This window comes from Acomys minous (assembly GCF_964271855.1).
Source record: "Acomys minous genome assembly, chromosome: 16".
Taxonomy (NCBI): domain Eukaryota; kingdom Metazoa; phylum Chordata; class Mammalia; order Rodentia; family Muridae; genus Acomys; species Acomys minous.
This window is the reverse complement of record NC_140498.1, coordinates 90802249-90820232: the sequence shown is the minus strand read 5'-3', so window position 1 is coordinate 90820232 and position 17984 is coordinate 90802249. Positions and strand designations below refer to the sequence as shown.

At 51.0% G+C, this 17984-nt stretch overlaps 1 protein-coding gene across 3 annotated transcripts in view; it reads left to right on the top strand.

Moving 5' to 3' along the window:
• Positions 1 to 17760, top strand: part of NOS1 (nitric oxide synthase 1) — a gene marked incomplete at its 3' end in the record, with an annotated part of 110733 nt that extends 92973 nt beyond the window's left edge. For 2 of the 3 annotated variants that reach the window (XM_084764821.1, XM_084764822.1), the window contains 8 exons: positions 1470 to 1663; positions 2818 to 2987; positions 7894 to 8104; positions 9033 to 9120; positions 10131 to 10252; positions 11711 to 11859; positions 14261 to 14455; positions 15400 to 15522. In XM_084764821.1, the coding sequence (XP_084620947.1) occupies positions 1470 to 1663; positions 2818 to 2987; positions 7894 to 8104; positions 9033 to 9120; positions 10131 to 10252; positions 11711 to 11859; positions 14261 to 14455; positions 15400 to 15522 (1252 nt within the window). Of the gene's footprint in view, positions 1 to 1469; positions 1664 to 2817; positions 2988 to 7893; positions 8105 to 9032; positions 9121 to 10130; positions 10253 to 11710; positions 11860 to 14260; positions 14456 to 15399; positions 15523 to 16674 lie in introns of those variants that run through there. The other variant, XM_084764820.1, reaches the window with a different exon arrangement.
• Positions 17761 to 17984: the final 224 nt, after the last annotated feature.

The following is a 17984-nucleotide window of genomic DNA, read 5'->3' as shown; positions in this document are numbered from 1 at the left end:
CTCTGCCTACAGGTACACCTATAGGCCAGAAAAGGGCATCAGATCACATTATAAATGGTTGTAAGCCACCATGTGGTTGCTGGGAATTGAACTCAGGACCTCTGGAAGAGCAGGTGGTGCTCTCAACCACTGAACCATCTCTCCAGCCCTCTTTTGGGTTTTTTAAAGTTCCATTTTATTCTATGTGTGTAGATGTTTTGCCTGAGTGTGTGTATCTGTGTGCTGTGGATGCAGCACCCAGAAGAGGGAATCCTATTCCCTTGAAACAGGAGTTACAGGTGATTGTGAGCCGCCATGTGGGTGCTGGGAATTGAACCTGGGTCCTCTACAAGAGCAGCCAGAGCTCTTAACCACTGAGCCACCTCTCCAGCCCCAAGAATTTGTTCTTGAAGCAGCTGGTTAATGCGGTCCTCCTGAACTTGAAACACACAAACCCGTGCAGAAGGTGTGAGCAGGTGCACAGATTTCTTCTTCCCAAAGCCCTTCGCTCTCACACACTGATGCGTCTACACACGGGAGACCCCGAGCCTCTGGCCGGCCCTTTCTTCTACTACAATATGGAACCTGCTTGCAAAAAAGAGTAGAGGACCAGCGAGAGGCCTGGGGCGGGGGGGTAAAGGCCCTTGCTGCCAAGCCTGACAACCTGAGTTCAGTCCCTGAGACTGGAAGAGCAGGAGGAGAGAACCAAATCCCTCAAGCTGTCCTCTGACCTCCACACATGTCCGTGGCAAGCACATGCTGTTGCTACCACCATCCACGTGCACACACACGCATGCACAAGTGCGTGTGCACACACACATTAAAAAAAAAATAAGAGAGCATTCTTAGAATTCTGTAAGAACTAGAATTTCATAAATCGGAGACATCCTACCTGTGGCTCCAGTGAGCTGCTGGTTCCTGAGAGACCCCTGACGGATAATAAGGACATAGCTAGCAGCTAGTTAACCTTGGCAGCCTGAAATCCTTTCAATCAGCAAGGTCTCAGGACATACTCTGTGTCAGCCACTGGCGTGGGAGGTAAAGACACAGCCAAGGTGGACAAATGTCCTGTGTCGCAGTGTTCATATTATACTGTAGTGGTGGAAAGTAAGGCAGAAGCAGGAAATATATGGGGGACAGACAAAATGGCAGGGCTCAGAGCTTGGGGGGTGAGAAGGGACCAGCATGGAAAACTGAACACCAGAGAGACCGTGAGAGCTCAGAGGCTGGATCCAAGAAGAGCGCTGAGCTAGAGGTGAGTCATCACACGTGTGATGCCCCTGGCCCCAGGACCTGGCTGTTGGCTCTGTGATGGAGAACCAACTGGCAAGCTTGACAAAAGCTATGGGGTGAGTGTTGGACACGCACCTCACCAGACCAGAGCCTGGGAGCACGGAAAGAGGGGCTCTGCAGCCAACAGAGACAGGCCAGAGGACAACGTAAGGACAGGGTGGTGGTCTCTGTCCCATGATCCCTCTTGTTCCCTGCAGCCGATCAACCATCTTCGTGCGTCTCCACACTAACGGGAATCAGGAGCTGCAGTACCAGCCAGGGGATCACCTGGGCGTCTTCCCGGGCAACCACGACGGCCTCGTGAACGCCCTCATTGAGCGACTGGAGGATGCTCCGCCTGCCAACCACATGGTGAAGGTGGAGATGCTGGAGGAGAGGAACACGGCTCTGGGTAAGACTCCTAGCTGCATCTGGTAGAAGGGCTGGGAGAGCCTCAACCCCAGCTGAGCAGAGCAGCTGACAGGGCATGGCCAGCCTCATCCGTCCGTGAGGGCTTCCCACCTCACTCCAGCCAATGGACGTGTCAGCAATAGCCTCTTTTCCTCCTTCACTTCCTTCTTTCTTTCCGCTTCCTCCCTTCTCTTCCTCCCTCCCTACTTTCCCTCCTTGCTTCTGTTCTTTTTCTATCTCCCTCCCTCCTTCCCTTCCTTTCTTCCTCCTTTTCCTCTTTCCCTTCCCCGCCCCCACCCCCCACCCCCGCCCAGTCAAAGCCAATGAGTCTCCGAGCTTCACCTTCCCCTCATAGATATGGGCGGGCTCCAGGACAAGGAGCTGGTGGTCGCTGTGCCTGACAGCCTGTGACGCCATGACTGTCACCTGTATAGGGGAGCAAACTAGAACGTAAAAATGGCATGCCATCCATCTGTAAGGGCCTTCCTGCAAATGCTCCTGCAAGGAGCCACTGTGAGGAGACACGCCCCTCTTAGTGAATCCAACCCCACATAGTTTTCTGTGCTAGACCAGAATTACCATCATGTCTTGAGTTGATGATGGGGCAGGGGCTCGTGTTTGGAAGGGACACAGAGGCAGAATAGACTTTCCTCTGTGGAGGAAGGGTTCCTGGACCCCTAGATGATCCCGGAATCTATACATGCCCAAGTTCCTTATAGAAAAGGCATTGTGTTTACACAACACTTATGCACATCATCATATTTACAGACCACCTATGCACATCTTCCTTTTACTTTCAACCCCTCTCTTACCTTACCCCCTGTAATGTAAATGCTGTATAGTCGCTACACCATAATGTTTAGGGATAATGAAAAGAAAAAGTGTCTGTGCAGTTCAGTACAGATGGGCGTGCTTTCTCTCTTCATTGCCTTCATTCCTCTGTCGTGTGCACTGAATGCAGAAGCCTTAGACATGAAGCAGCAGGGGTACAGCCAAGTTAGAACAAGGTGTGAGGTCAGGATGCCTGCCATCACACTTGAAAGCTGTGTGGTCTTAGGCAGATTCCTTAACCTCTCTGTGCTTCCTTTTCCACGCTTGGAGAGATGACGGTGGTGAGGACCAAGTGACCAGATCATCCCCACTGTGCTTCCCCAGGTATCATCAGTAATTGGAAGGATGAACCTCGCCTCCCACCCTGCACCATTTTCCAGGCCTTCAAGTACTACCTGGACATCACCACGCCGCCAACGCCCCTGCAGCTGCAGCAGTTCGCCTCCCTGGCCACCAGTGAGAAAGAGAAGCAGCGGCTGCTGGTCCTCAGCAAGGTGGGTCTTCAGAGCCCTGCAGGGCCTGGGCTTTGAGAAGCAATGAAACTGCTCTTCCAACTGTTAGCAGCAGGTGGCAGTCTTGAGCAGGGGAGGGGCGGAGAATGGGGGAAGGAGGGGGTGGAAGCATGTCCTCATTTGCATATGGCCGCCATATTGGCTCATCCCATCTCTCCGCAAATGCAGAGTGGCCCCTCTTGAAACTCAGTAGACTCTGGCTACCACAGACATTGCTATAACTCTTACCACCTTCCTTTGTGACTTTGAGCGCTTGTCAGCACCACCTTAATCCATACATGGAAGAAAGGGAAGCAGAGACCCTCACAGTGTGTTCAAAGGTGCCCGCCCCAAGCTTCTATGCAGCCTTGCTCAGTAAGGCATCGAAGGCTGGGGATGTGCCTCAGTGGGCACAGCTCTTGCCTAGCACACAGGAAGCCCTGGGTTCGATCCCCAGCATCACATAAACTAGATACATGCCTGATATCTCAGCATATGGCAGGAGGATCAGGAGTTCAAAGTTAGAGAGTTCGATGCCAGCCTGGAAAGCATGAGACACTGTCTTTAAAAAAAGATAGGACTGGCAACATAGCTCAGTGTGTAAGGGTACCTGATGTCAATTCAGTACCCCGGGACCCACCTACGCCTGAAAATTGTCCTCTAACTTCCACTTGCACATGCACGTGCGCACATACACCTGTGCATAAATAAATAAATAAATAAATAAAGGCTGTAGGCTGAAGAGATAACTCAGCAGTGTAAAGCACCGGCTGCTCTTGCAGGGGACCAGAGGACCAAGGTTTTCTTCCCAGAACCCACACGGCAGCTCACAACTCCAGTTTCAGGAGATCAGGCAATCTCATTCGACCCCTGGAATTTGACCCCTGGAATTACAGGGGAAGCTCACGGTACACACACATGCACTCAGTCAAAACAGTCATACACATAAAATAAATAAACCTGAATTTTAAAATTGAATATTATTTTAAATAATGACACCTAATGTGATGGAGCACTCAACACACCCTTTCCCAAATTGGAGGGGGGGGCATGGGGTCTCCTCCCCAGGAAGCAAGACCCAGCAGAGGCCATTTCTTTTGCTATCCAAGAAGGGGGCCTGGGTGGTGAGTAGCAAGGGAAAGGCTCATTAGCGAGTGCATATTATCAAGAAATGTGAAAATAAACACCAGAAGGGATGTAGGACTCTGAAGTGGGGAGCTGGAGACAGATGGCACGGTAGAACGGGCGGCCGGCACTGCAGCCTGAGCTCAGTGCGATTTTATAACTTTTAGAGTATGCATAATTTAGACTAGAAACTTGTGGTTAATGGCGGGGGTGGTGAGTACCAAGAAGGAACTTTTTTTTTTTCATAGTATTCGTTAAGAGAGAATTTCATATAAAGTCCATTTCTTCCTAAAAGCACAGAGTCTCCAAGACAAGAAAAATGAGTGAGATGATGATGATGATGATGATGATGGTGGTGGTGATGGTTGTTGTTGTTGTTGTTGTTGTTGTTGTTACTGTCTTTGTCCAAAACATCTGGAGAGGGGGCGCCAGAGGGAGCTGGGAGACTGCAAAACAAAACTGACCCCAGAGAAGAAGGGAGGGAGGTCCGATGAAAGTGTCCCAGCTTGCATTGTGATTTCTGAAAAAATGGCCAAGGTCCTTGTGGGGTTCTGGAGCCAAAGCCATAGTTCTCTAGAAGGGGTCACCTTGACATGTGACATGGCCTTGAGCATCCTGCAGGAATCGAGGTAGTGGTCCCTGGTCCCTGGGAGGTCAGTTTTACGTGAATGGCCGTTCTGAGTCCTCCGCCGGAGGCTCTTGCTTGTGAGATCTCTGTTGTGTTTTGAATATGAGTTGTGGGCTGGAGGGTTTGCTCAGCAGTTTAGAGAACTTGCTGCTCTTCCACGGGACCCAAGTTTGGTTCCCAGCACCCACATCAGACGGCTCATAACTATCTGTCAACTCCAGCCCCAAGGGGATTTGGCCTCTGCTGGCACCTGCACTCAAGCGCACATACTCACATGTAGACACACACACATATGCACACACCTATACATAATTAAAATAATAAAAATAAAAATAAATATTTGAATGTGCAGGGCCCCCTACTCCTGCACTTGGCCCCCAGTGGTGGCGCTGTCTGAGAAGGTCATGGAGCTCGTGATGGGCAGGGCCTCCTTGGAAGAAGTGGGTTGTTAGGGGTGGGCCTTGAGGTCTTAAAGCCCAGCCACACATCCCAGGCCATTTCCTGCTTCATTCCTGCTGCGTGCATGTGCAATGGGAGTGCCACCTGATGCTGCTGCAGCCACTTATCCACCATGATTGGCTGTATCTCCTTGATTCGTAAACCAAAACCAACCCACCTTCCTTTTGGGTCTATTCTTGTTGGGATTCAGACAAGCAGCAAGAGGAAGTCAGTAACGCTGCCTCCAGCTCCTGGAGGCCAGTGAGGCAGTGTTGATGATAGATACTTTTAAAAGCATCGTTATCAGGGCTGGAGAGATGGCTCAGCAGTTAGGAGAACTTGCTGTTCTCAAAAAGACTGGAGTTCAGTGCTCAGCAGTCACATCAGGTGACTCACAACCTCTAATTCCAACCTGTAACTCTCAACCGGCTGTAATTCTAACTCTAGGGAGTCTGGCGCCCTCTTCTGGCCTCCAACAGGACCTGCACTCACACACAGATACACAGACACAGATACAAGACACACACACATACATGCAGACAACACAGATGTAGAAACATACACATAAATAATTTAAAGTATTTTTTTAAGGTAAAAACTATTCTTACCTCGCAGGCTACACGAAGCATGTGACAGTCAGGAATTGGTGTGCTGGCTAAAGGTTGGCCTCCCCAGCTCAGATGCGAAGCCTAGTCCCGGCTTACCGGGACTCTTGAGTCTCAGCGCCCTCCTCTGAGAAACCGGATGAGGATAAACAGCTGCTGTAGGGTGTCTATGGCCCCTGGAGTTCTCACGTCAAAATTAAACTCCCTCAGTTAGACTTGGTGTGTCATTTAACAAGGGGATGACATTAAGGGGCAGGGGACTGGGCTGGGAGTACAGCATGATGGTTGGAGGGTAGAGTGTGCCCAAGGCTCTCAATTTGATTACTAGAACTGGCACTATAGGAAGGGGACAGAGAGCCAGGTGTGGTGGCGCACGCCTTTAATCCCAGCACTTGGGAGGCAGAGGCAGGCGGATCGCTGTGAGTTCCAGGCCAGCCTGCTCTACAGAGTGAGTTCCAGGACAGGACACCCAGAGGTGTTACACAGAGAAACCCTGTCTTAGGAGGAGAAGAAGAAGAAGAAGAAGAAGAAGAAGAAGAAGAAGAAGAAGAAGAAGAAGTAGAAGAAGAAGAAAAAGAAGAAGAAGAAAAAGAAGCAGAAGCAGCTGGGGGTGGGGGGAACAGAGACAGGAGGGAGGCAAAGGAAGAAGGGGGGAAGGAAGAAAGAGGAAAATGAAGGGAGGAAGGGGCATCTTTTACAAATCAGTTGAATCAAGGGCTATGCACTCATAGATTGGATCAGCGTTGTTTATAAAAATAAACCACAGTTGGGCGGTGGTGGTGCACGCCTTTAATCCCAGCACTCGGGAGGCAGAGGCAGGCGGATCGCTGTGAGTTCCAGGCCAGCTTGGTCCAGGACAGCCAAGGCTACACAGAGAAACCTTGTCTCAAAAAAACAAAAAATTAAACAAATAAACCAGGAAAACTTCCTCTCCCCTTCTGTCATATTAGAACATGTAGCTGGCACCATCTCTGCACAGTAGCTCCTCCCCAGACACCAGATGTACTGGTGTCCCTGTCACGAACCTCCCGAGTATGCAAGAGAGAATTCTATTGGGCAAATTAAAGAGCCTTAGGTACTTTCAGAATGTCTACAGGTGTCTCTGTAACCAAATGACCAATGGGAGGCAACATAAGGTGAGAAAGGTTTTTCTTGGGCTCACAGCTGACAGGATGCAGCCATCATGCCGGGAAGGCATTGCAGCAGTCACGTGAGGTAGCTGGTCACATTGCATCTGCAGTCAGGAAGCAGAGCATGATCAGGAAGTGGGAGTAACTGTAAAACTTGATGTTCTGCCCCCTCATGACACTTCCTCAAGCTAGGCTCCTCCTTCTAATGACTCCACAGCCTCCCAAAACAGCCCCACCCACTGAGAACCAAGTGTCCAAACACACGAGCCTGTGTGGGACTGTTCACACTCAAACCACAACCATTAAAAGTCCATCTGTTCAACCAAGGACAATACAAGTAGTAAACATCGAACCCCTACTCTGATCTAGCCAAAGGACAGGACATTCTCCACAGTTATGTGGAGAGCAGGGACCGACTCAGACATGAACTCTGGTGCCCCATATTTGACACTCTGTGGCACTCAGAGAAAGGATAAGCAGGCTACCAAGATGAGACTTGATAGATAGCCTATGACCATATAGTTGGGGAGGAGGTCCCCCTCAGTCATAGACCTAGGGGAGGGGAATAGGGTGAAAGTGGGAGGGAGGGAGGAACATGTGGATACAAGTGAGGGGGAAACAATTTAGATGTAATCTGAATACATTAATTAAATAATTTTTAAAGAAAAAAAAAGTCCATCTGTTGCCGGGCGGTGGTGGTGCACGCCTTTAATCCCAGCACTCGGAAGGCAGAGGCTAAAGGGTCGCTGTGAGTTCGAGGCCAGCCTGGTCTACAAAGTAAGTCCAGGACAGCCAAGGCTACACAGAGAAACCCTGTCTCAAAAAAAAAAAAAAGGCCATCTGTTTCAAAGCCAGAGCCACATGGCCCCACGGTAGGTACCGAATGCCCTCCGGTCAGTTCACCTCTTCCCTGGCTCTCCTCCAAGCCTCACAGGAAATCCAGGGCCTGAACTCCAGCCCCTCTCTGTCCTCTCTTGCCACAGGGGCTGCAGGAATACGAGGAGTGGAAGTGGGGTAAGAACCCCACAATGGTGGAGGTGCTGGAGGAGTTCCCGTCCGTCCAGATGCCCGCCACGCTTCTCCTCACACAGCTGTCCCTGCTGCAGCCTCGTTACTATTCCATCAGCTCCTCGCCAGACATGTACCCCGACGAGGTGCACCTCACTGTGGCCGTCGTCTCCTACCACACCCGAGGTGCGCGCGCGCGCGCGGGGAAGTGTGTGCCGGGAGACCCTTGGGTCTGCATTTTCCTCCGAGGTGTCTGGAAGTCTCTCTCTCTCTCTCCCCCTTGAACTGCCTGTGGAACAAATCCAAAATCTTGCAAGACACTCCCAGCCAAGCCCAGGGTCTAGAGCAAAAGAAACACAGCAGGATGAGTGTGTCCCCACGGTTGAGCTAACCCTGAGTATGGTTGGAAATAGGTGGTGAGAGATAGGCAAGGTAGCTGGGTGAGGTGGTGGCGCACGCCTGTAATCCCAGCATTCGGGAGGCAGAGGCAGGTGGATCTCTATGAGTTCCAGGCCAGCCTGGTCTACAAAGGGAGTCTAGGATAGCCAAGGCTACACAGAAACCCTGTCTCAAAAAGAAAAGAAAAAGAAAGAAGGAAGGAAGGGAGGGAGGGAGGGAGGGAGGAAAAGAAATAAACAAGGTTTGTGTTTGGGAACCTGAATCCTCTCTGAATCACACTGTCCTCTCAGACCCCAAAATGGCACCTAGAACAGGCCTCCCCCCACCCTGTCTTCCCTGCTGTGTAACGCTCGCAGGGGCATCAAACAGGCCTAGCTGGAGCTCAGTTACACAAGCTCTCTTGTGATCAAGTAATTGAAATGAGCCTCGAGGCTCGGAGGCCCATTCAGAGCACCTTGACCCTGGGCCCTTGAGCGGGCAGGGTCTAGGTATTCACAACCAGGCCAATCCAAACCCTAAGCATGTGCCAACCTTAGCTCACTCCCGTCATGCGAGCTCCGCTTCCTCTTCAGAGGCAGAGATCCAGAGCTGGAACTCCAAGGCAACAGCACTTGGCATTGAGCTGGGAGATGCCTCCCTTGGGGGGGGGTGAGGATGGGGGAAAAGTGAGAAGATGCATGACATAATGAGATGGACCACTTGCTCATTCCATCAGATGGAGAAGGACCCGTTCACCACGGCGTGTGCTCCTCCTGGCTCAACCGAATACAGGCAGACGATGTAGTCCCCTGCTTCGTGAGAGGGTGAGTGGCCCGTGAGGAGAGGTCCGTGGCCATCTCCCATCAGCCATGCACTGGAGTGTATGAAGGACCAGCTTGAGGAATCCCCAGTGCCCACTTAAAAGCAGTCAGGCTGACGCATGTCTGTAACTCCGGTGCTGGGCTGGGGAGGCAGTGATGGATGGGTCTGCAGAGCTTAGTGAAAGCTAGCCAAGGATGAATCGGTGAGCTCTTGGTTCGGTGAAAAGCCCTGGCTCCAAAAACAAAGTAGAAGGGGCTGGAGAGATGGCTCACAGGTTAGGAGCACTGACTGTTCTTCCAGAGGACTTGAGTTCAATTCCCAGCAACCACATGGTGGCTCACAGCCATCTATAATGTGATCTGATGCCCTCTTCTGGCCTGCAGGTGTATATGCAGGCAGAGCACTGTATACATAATAATAATAAATAAATAAATAATACTTTAAAAACAAAGTGGAAAGCGATAGACATCCAGTGTTGACCTGCTGACCTCCAACCTCCACATGCACACATACATACATACATTCATGCATGTATGCACACATACACATGTGTGTATATATATGAAATTTTATAAATGTGTATGTTTTCATATATACATATATGTATATATAATATGAATTTTATAAGTTAAACTTCAACCCATGGTGATTTTTCACCCTCTTCCTACCACCCTGGGGTCATTGGATAATGTCCAAAGACAGCTTGGATCGTCATTAATCATGGAGTTACTCCTGACATCAAGCTGGTAGGAGCCCGGGGTGACACTTGAACTCCCACTGTGCATATAATAGCTCCCCAAGAAAAGGGTGCCCATCCCCAGAGCCAGAACACATGGACAGTCCCAGTTCGCTCAGGCTTATTGTCTGTGGGGATTGGAGAGAAAAGAATTCCCACTCTAAAGAGGGCCCATGGTCCCACTAGCCTCTCTAAGATGGCTGCCTGGGCTACCCTGGGGTCTGTCATTGGGGTTGGAGTGCCACACGGCAAAGCTTCTGTTTCTTCTTTGTCCAGTGCCCCTAGCTTCCACCTGCCTCGAAACCCCCAGGTCCCTTGCATCCTGGTTGGCCCAGGCACCGGCATTGCACCCTTCCGAAGCTTCTGGCAACAGCGACAATTTGACATTCAACATAAAGGTACATGCAGTCCAAGTCACTGCCTGGGGAGGGGCTGCCACACTGATATGGCCACAGGGCTGCCGTTTGAACAGCCCACCCAAACAGACCTGCTGCATGGCCTGTCTCAGGGACCTGAAATCTCATCCTCAGAGGACATCTCTTTGACTGGAGACTTGGTCTAAAAGCCCAATATTCCACCAAGGAAAAGCACTCGTCCTTGTCAAGTGGATTTGTGTGTGTGGCTGCCTCATGAACCACCCCAAGAACAGGCTTGCTATGTGAGATGAGCTTTTGGGTTTGGGAGAAGGGGAGAAAAGATTCCCAGTTGCAGACTCATTAAACAAACAAGGAGTCCAATAGGACAGGACAGAAGGACAACACAAATCCAATTTTAAAACCCAGACCAGGTGTGCTAGTGCATATCATTAAAGACTCGGAGGCAGATGAATCCCTGGGACTTCGGGCCAGCTTGGTCAGCACAGTTCTGGGCCAGCAAGTATTAATGTAGGTAGGTAGATGGATGGATGGGTGGATGGATAGATAGATAGATAGATAGATAGATAGATAGATAGATAATAGATAATGTAAAAATAAAAATGGCCCACACAGATATGCTCTGACAGAACAGAGACCCCAAGAGATCGTTGGCAGTGTTACCATTGGCCCATTGCACACCAAACAAGAAAAATATAGTCAATATTGAACACCTAAAGACTTATAAACAATTATTTTAGAGAGTTTACATCATTTTTATAAGTGAAGCTGAAACTGAAGGTACAAAGGACGATGTATAGGCGTTCTAGAAAATGCTATGCTTCAGCCAGGCCTTGGCTGGCTGGCCCACGCCTTTAATCCCAGCTCTCGGGAGGCAGAGGCAGGTGGATCACTGTGAGTTTGAGGCCAGCCTGGTCTACAGAGTGAGTTCTAGGACAGCCAAGGCTACACAGAGAAATCATCTCTTGAAAAAAACCAAAAACAAAAAACAAAAAATAATAATAAAGAAAATGCTATGCTATTTTACATGAGGTTTTCATACCCGGGAAAACCTGGAATCATCCTTTTCCTTGCATCCTGAGGCATAGCTGTGCTTCCCTTAAATGGGAAAACTGAGGCCCTGAGAAGGCTTGCTGGGGTCACACAGAGCCGGGATCAGACCCAGGCCACGGGGCTGCAGTCTGGACTCTTGAGAATTTTCCAACAGCGGCTGCTAAGGAGTCAGGGCTGAGCAAATGAATGGAGTGAAACCAGGGAAGGAAATGTCTAGTGAGCGGCCCCTGTTCCCCAAAGGCTGTGCTTGCCTGTGCGCATGGATGCAGATGTGTGGGTGCCCCTGTGTGTTTAACTACCTGTCCCATGCATGTGAGCTTTCCTCTGCATGCTGTGCCCCGAGGCCCCTGCACCCCAGTTCCTGTAGCTCAACCACCGCCCACGTGGGCATCAGAGCCATCCATGATACGGAGTCTTCCCGGTCCCCAGGAATGCATCCCTGCCCCATGGTCCTCGTCTTCGGGTGTCGACAATCCAAGATAGATCATATCTACAGAGAGGAGACCCTGCAGGCCAAGAACAAGGGCGTCTTCAGAGAGCTGTACACTGCCTACTCCCGGGAACCTGACAGGCCAAAGGTAACCCGGCCCACTTCCGGCACAGTGTGCGAGCATGAATCAATAAGTTTGCGCATGTCAACTCCTCCTCCCCTCCCTTTCCTCCTCCCTCCCCCCTCCCCAGTTTTTATTGCCCACTTGGAACAATCTAGAATCGCCTGGGAAGGAGGGCTGGAGGACTCGCTGGACTGGGATTGGGTTAATCAAGTGGGAGGGCTCACCCTGAATTTCATGGGCGGGACCCTGGCCTGAATGAAAGCCCAAATCCGAGCTAAGCACTGAGGGTCCCTCAGCCGTCCCGCTCTGCGCATGACAGTGGACCACCTGCCTAGCTGCTTCATGATCCCGCCACTGTGACACTGTGACATCCTCCCAATGATGGAACTGAGCTAAAAATCAACCTCCTCTGCCCTAATTTGCTTTCATCAGGGTATTTTATCGCAACGACAGAAAGGACTAAGACTCCCCACTTCTGAATGTACTCAGAAGGCCTGTTGAGGACCAAGTCCCCTGAAAAGACTTAACAGATGTGTTATATGATCTTGCTATGTAGCCTAGGCTGGCCTAGAACTCACTTTCTGTTTGTTTTTGGTTTTTTGATACAGGGTTTCTCTGTGTAGCCTTGGCTGTCCTGGACTCACTTTGTAGATCAGGTTGGCCTCGAACTCACAGCGATCTGCCTGCCTCTGCCTCCCGAGTAGAACTCACTTTTTAAAAGTTGTTGTTTTTTGGTTTTTTGGGGTTTTTTTTAAAGATTTATTTATTTACTATGTATAGTGTTCTGCCTGTATGTACACCTGCAGGCCAGAAGAGCGCACAGGATCTCATCATAGATGGTTGTGAGCCACCATGTGGTTGCTGGGACTTGAACTCAGGACCTCTGGAAGAGCAGCCAATGCTCTTAACCTCTGAGTCATCTCTCTAGACCTAGAACTCATGCTTTAGCCCAACCGGACCTAGAATTTGTAAACTTCTTGCCTCTGCCTCCCAGATGCTGGGATTAGAGGTAGATTGTATAGGTGGATACAATTGTAGAATTGTATGGCACATTCTGTGTTGTGTTTATTAAAAACAAAAACAAAAATGCAACTTTTAAATAGGGCCCAGCTGAGCATGGTAACCCATACCTAGAATCTCAGCATTTGGGAGGCTAAGGCAGAAAAATTGTGAGTTCAGGGCCAGCCTGAGCCACACAATAATACCAGTTTCAAAAAAATTAGCTAGTTAGTTAAAATTAAAAGTTAAGAAGCTCAAGCCCTTTTTATTTCACAGCCCACAGGAGAGAACACCAATCAGAATAGACATAGGCCACAGGACTGGAGCTCTGACTGCTGGCTTAGGGGGCAGTTTAGAGATCCCAGGGACCATGCTAGGAACTATGACATGAGGAGAAGGGACCATCAGAGGATGCAGAGAGTGGCTGGTTGATGCCTGGTTGGGTGGTCATCAGTGGAATCTACCAACTGAACACCAGCCTCACACAGGAGGAGTTTCTGGGCCTTTAAGTAATTCTGCAATGGAGTGCCTCTGGCGCTACCTTGCCAGGATCTAGCTTGCCCCCCACTTCCATCATGGCCTTAATAGCCAGCTTGTTTGGGGAGCTAAGGTGGGCCACGGAGCTTGGCAGCCCCTTACCTTGCCCCATGCCTGGCTTTCCTGCCCTGCCTATTCTCTGACCCAACAGTGACCACCACCCCTTAGGGAAAGAAGAAAGTAGCTCAGGCCGTAATAAAAACACTTGGCAAAAGCAACTTAAATCAGGAAGGTTTTATTTAGACTCTCAGTTAGGGAGTACAGGCTAAGGTCTATCTGTCACGGTGAGGAGGGCGTGGCGGCGGGAACCCGAACCAGACCAGTCACGGGTGCTACTGCAGTCGGAAGGTGGAGAGAGATGAATGCTGGCACTCTGTGTGCTTTCTCCTTTCATCCACTCAAGAACCCCACCCAGCCTTGGGAATAGGGTCACCCCTATTCAGGGTGGGTTTGCCCACCCCCACTACCCCAGTCCAGAGACTCCCTCACAGAGGTTTGTCTCCTGGGTGACTCTAGGTTTTATCAAGTTGTTGGTCAAAATGAACCTTACATGCTGGAGTGGTGTTCTCCCCCCTCCATCCCCATCCCCCTCCCCCCAGATGATCTAGGGAGCACTGCCCTGGCTCCCTAGCAGAGGGAGCTCCAGCAGCCAAGCTCCAGCTACCTAAGGCTGGAGTCAGCTCACTCCACATCATGGTTTGGTTCCCTGTTTCACTCTTTCTGATCCCCTTGTCCCATTTCCCTGAGGCTAGCTCACAAAGCGTCTCTCCCTACCCACAAGCCCCACTGCATCACACTCTGGTTCCTGGGGGGGGGGGGCGGGGGCGGAGGCTGTGCTGGAGTCTCTCACAGGGGAGGTACCCCCTCTCACCATCTTCCTCCTCTCTAGAAATACGTACAGGACGTGCTGCAGGAGCAGCTGGCTGAGTCTGTGTACCGTGCCCTGAAGGAGCAAGGAGGCCATATTTACGTCTGTGGGGATGTTACCATGGCTGCCGACGTCCTCAAAGCTATCCAGCGCATAATGACCCAGCAAGGGAAATTGTCAGAGGAGGACGCTGGTGTGTTCCTCAGCAGACTGAGGGTGAGCGACAGCTGGCAGCCAGCATCCAGAAGTTTCCCTCTCATCCAACCTGTACCATAATTCAGGGAGCTCTTTCTACCCTTGCAACTGAGTACATGGGCCTTGCCACAGGAGCAGAGTCCTAGAACTGAGTACATGGGCCTTGCCGCAGGAGCAGGGTGCTAGAACTGAGTACACCATGGGCCTTGCTGCAGGAGCAGGGTGCTAGAACTGAGTACACCATGAGCCCTGCTAGGCAAGCCAAGCTCCTGGCCACTATCCTCATCAGCATTGAGAGGAGTCTCTCTTCCCAAACAGACACACACACACACACAGAGAGAGAGAGAGAGAGAGAGAGAGAGAGAGAGAGAGAGAGAGAGAGAGAGAGAATGTCACTCTTAAATAATATTCTTCTTAACATACACACACACACACACACACACACACCTGCCATGGAGGTTTCTGAACCTGCCCCCTCCCCAACCCTGCTTTCCCCCTCCTGTGCTGGAATCAAAACCCAGGGTCTTGTTCATGCAGAGAAAACTCTGTACCACTGAGCTACACCCCCAGCCCCCACAGCTACTTTCTTTTTCCCCTCCTATCTCTGCTGGTACCAGTTGGCTGCAGCATCTCATGCGGATTCAGCCTTACTGGGATCTGAGCTTTCAGTAGTGAGTTGGAAACACGAGAGAGAGAATTAGAGGCTTCCTCATTTCTCCTGTGCTCAGAATCCTCAGGGAGGCCACCCTATATATACACCCCAAATACCCCCACAGATTCTCTACCTAGAAAGGCACAAAAGGGCAGGGTACCCCTAACCTTGTAGCCTTACAGACCAAAGATACCCCAGGACCTTCAGCTCAGCCTTTGCCTGGGTAGATGCTGTGCCATGTATCGCTCTGTCTGTCCCTCTCCCAGCCGCTTACCTGCCATTCGATCCATCCCCTGACTGTGTCTGTCCATAGGATGACAACCGGTACCACGAGGACATCTTTGGAGTCACCCTGAGAACATACGAAGTGACCAACCGCCTTAGATCTGAGTCCATTGCCTTCATTGAAGAGAGCAAAAAAGACACAGATGAGTAGGTCATGTCTAGGCCTGGGGAGGAGGGGCTGCAGCTGGGGTGGGGGGGAGTCAGTTTTACCATGGTTGGGCAAGGGAGGGGGGGGGGAGGATCCCCAGACCAAATGCACGGCCATGGTCCTGCTGCTACCTGGGCAGAAGGTTGCCCATTCCAGGCCAGCTTCTGCTGCACATGGAGACCTCCCCACGATAAAACAAAAGAAAGGGGTGCCCGTTCCCCCAATCCTGCTAAGTCTGGCATTCCAAAGTCAGGGCACAGTGGTTAGCAAGGCCTCTGGGGGACTCTGAGGAGCCAGAGAATGGCCGGTCCTGCTCTGGGTGCAGATGCCTGTCTAGGGCGCCACCTTGTGGAACAACTACTGTAGCTCTTGCTGCCCACCCCCACCCGTACGCTAGAAGTCACTGGGGACAGTCTGATAGATACAGATTAAAACGAAGAGGATCTTGACAGTTTCACTCAGCCTCCTGAAGTTGCTGGAAACAGCCCGAGGCAGCATGAGATTGGTATGGAGAGTCATTATTTAAACCTTCCCTCCCAGGGTACAACAGGAAGACCAGTGTGCTGATGCCCACCCCATCTTCCTACACTGCCCTTTGCCCTTCCCCTTAAAGCGGGAGTCCTGCTGCCACTCTCCTGGTCAGAGCAGCTTCATTTCCTGACCCTCCTAGCTGTTTCTCCTTCAGACAGCTCAACTGTCCCAAACACTGCCTGTCCACGCAGCTTACACTATTGTTGCACGTGCACACGTGCCTATACATGTATATATACCTGTGCGCAGGCACCTGCAGGGTTAGAGGCAATTGTGAACTGCCCCACATACTGGGAACCGAACTCGGATTCTCTGGAAGAGCAGCTAGTACTTTTTGACCATTGGGACATCTCTCCCCGCCCTTCTGGTCTATTTATTGTTTGTTTTTGTTTTTTGTTTTGTTTTGGGTTTTGTTTGTTTTGGGGGGTTTTGTTTTGTTTTGTTTTGTTTTGTTTTTGAGACAATCTATATGGCTCAGGCTGGTCTGAACTGGCTCTCCTCCTGTTTCTGTCTCCCAAGTGCTAGGATTACAGATGCACCCCCACTGTCACACCCAGATCACCCAGAGAAAGCTAAGGAGCCTGGCTTCCATGCCACTAATGCCCTCCCCTTCTCATCCAACAGGGTTTTCAGCTCCTAACTGGATCCTCCTGCCCCATAGGATGGTGGGGTGGCCACCCCAAGTGCCCAAGCAAGGGCGGCTGCAGGTTGACTAAACGCGGACACACATGGCTGAACCTTCCCCCAGGTGGCCTCTTGTCCTGTTACTGTGTCCTGGTCCTTTCTCTCCCTCTGGGGTCTCTCACCCCCCAGCCCTGGGTTTTCTCCTTGACTCTTCTGCTTGGATGCATCGTCTTTATACCCTGCAGTGGCTCTCACAAAACCGAGTCCTCCCTACCCACTGCTGCCAAGGGCAGGTTGCAGTGCATGAAACCACTGGGTCATGGCTGTCCCTCCCATTGGGGTCTGAAGGTGGCTGGCACTGCGGCTTCAGATCATCCCCCTTTCCATCCTTTTTTATGATGGTGGGGGGGGGCGTGTCAAGCCTAGCCCTTTGGGGCTGTCCTTTTGCCTGCACATGTGTGCTGACCTTACATGTGATTCCACTGCCTTTGTGAAGGGATGTTCAGTGCCATGAAACGTGTTCCTAGCTGTTGTTAAACCCTCCTGTGTCCACCATGACAGGCCTGCCTGCATCAGCCTCCCTGGGACACATCGAGCCCCCTTCCTAATCTAGGTGAAGTGATCATAAAAGGCGCTAGATGTGTGGTGAAGAGAAAGGTGTCCCTATGAAAGAGTCAATCCCACAATGCCAGGTGTTCAGAGTCTGACCCTGTCAGTCAGCAGAGGTCTGTCTGGGAAATGTACTTAGACAGTGGATTGGGCAAGCCCCTCCCCATTCGCACTAACCCTAGCCATGGGCCCTGCTGCCATGCTGTGCAGAAAAGCATTCTGGGAGTAAGCACTTTCGCTACCAATGTTGTTCGGGTAACCCTTTTTAAGTTTGTCCTCATTAAATAAATGGATGGGCCCTCTTCAGAGCTTTGAGCCTTAGCAAGTGTCGAGGAGGAACAGGATAGCTATTTTTTTATTTCCCCAAATGGGCTCGCCTCCTGCTTGAAAATATTTTCCTTCCCCTAAAACGAGCAGAATTCATTAATCTATTCAAAGCTACACCAGACAGCACTGACAGTCAAGAAACCCCCTTGCCCCACCCATCCACCCACCCTCCCCACCCACCCACCCCACCCCCACCCACCCACCCCTGGCTCAAGAGCTTGGGTCTGGGTCCCATGTTCTGTGCTCCTGTTTGGTTTTGTGAGACAGAAAAACAAATACATTTCCTCTCTGTCCTGAGCTAAGGGCTTTACAGCTGTGGGGGGCCAAAACCCTAATGACTTTAATCCCACCCACCCCCTCTCTCTCCCTCCCTC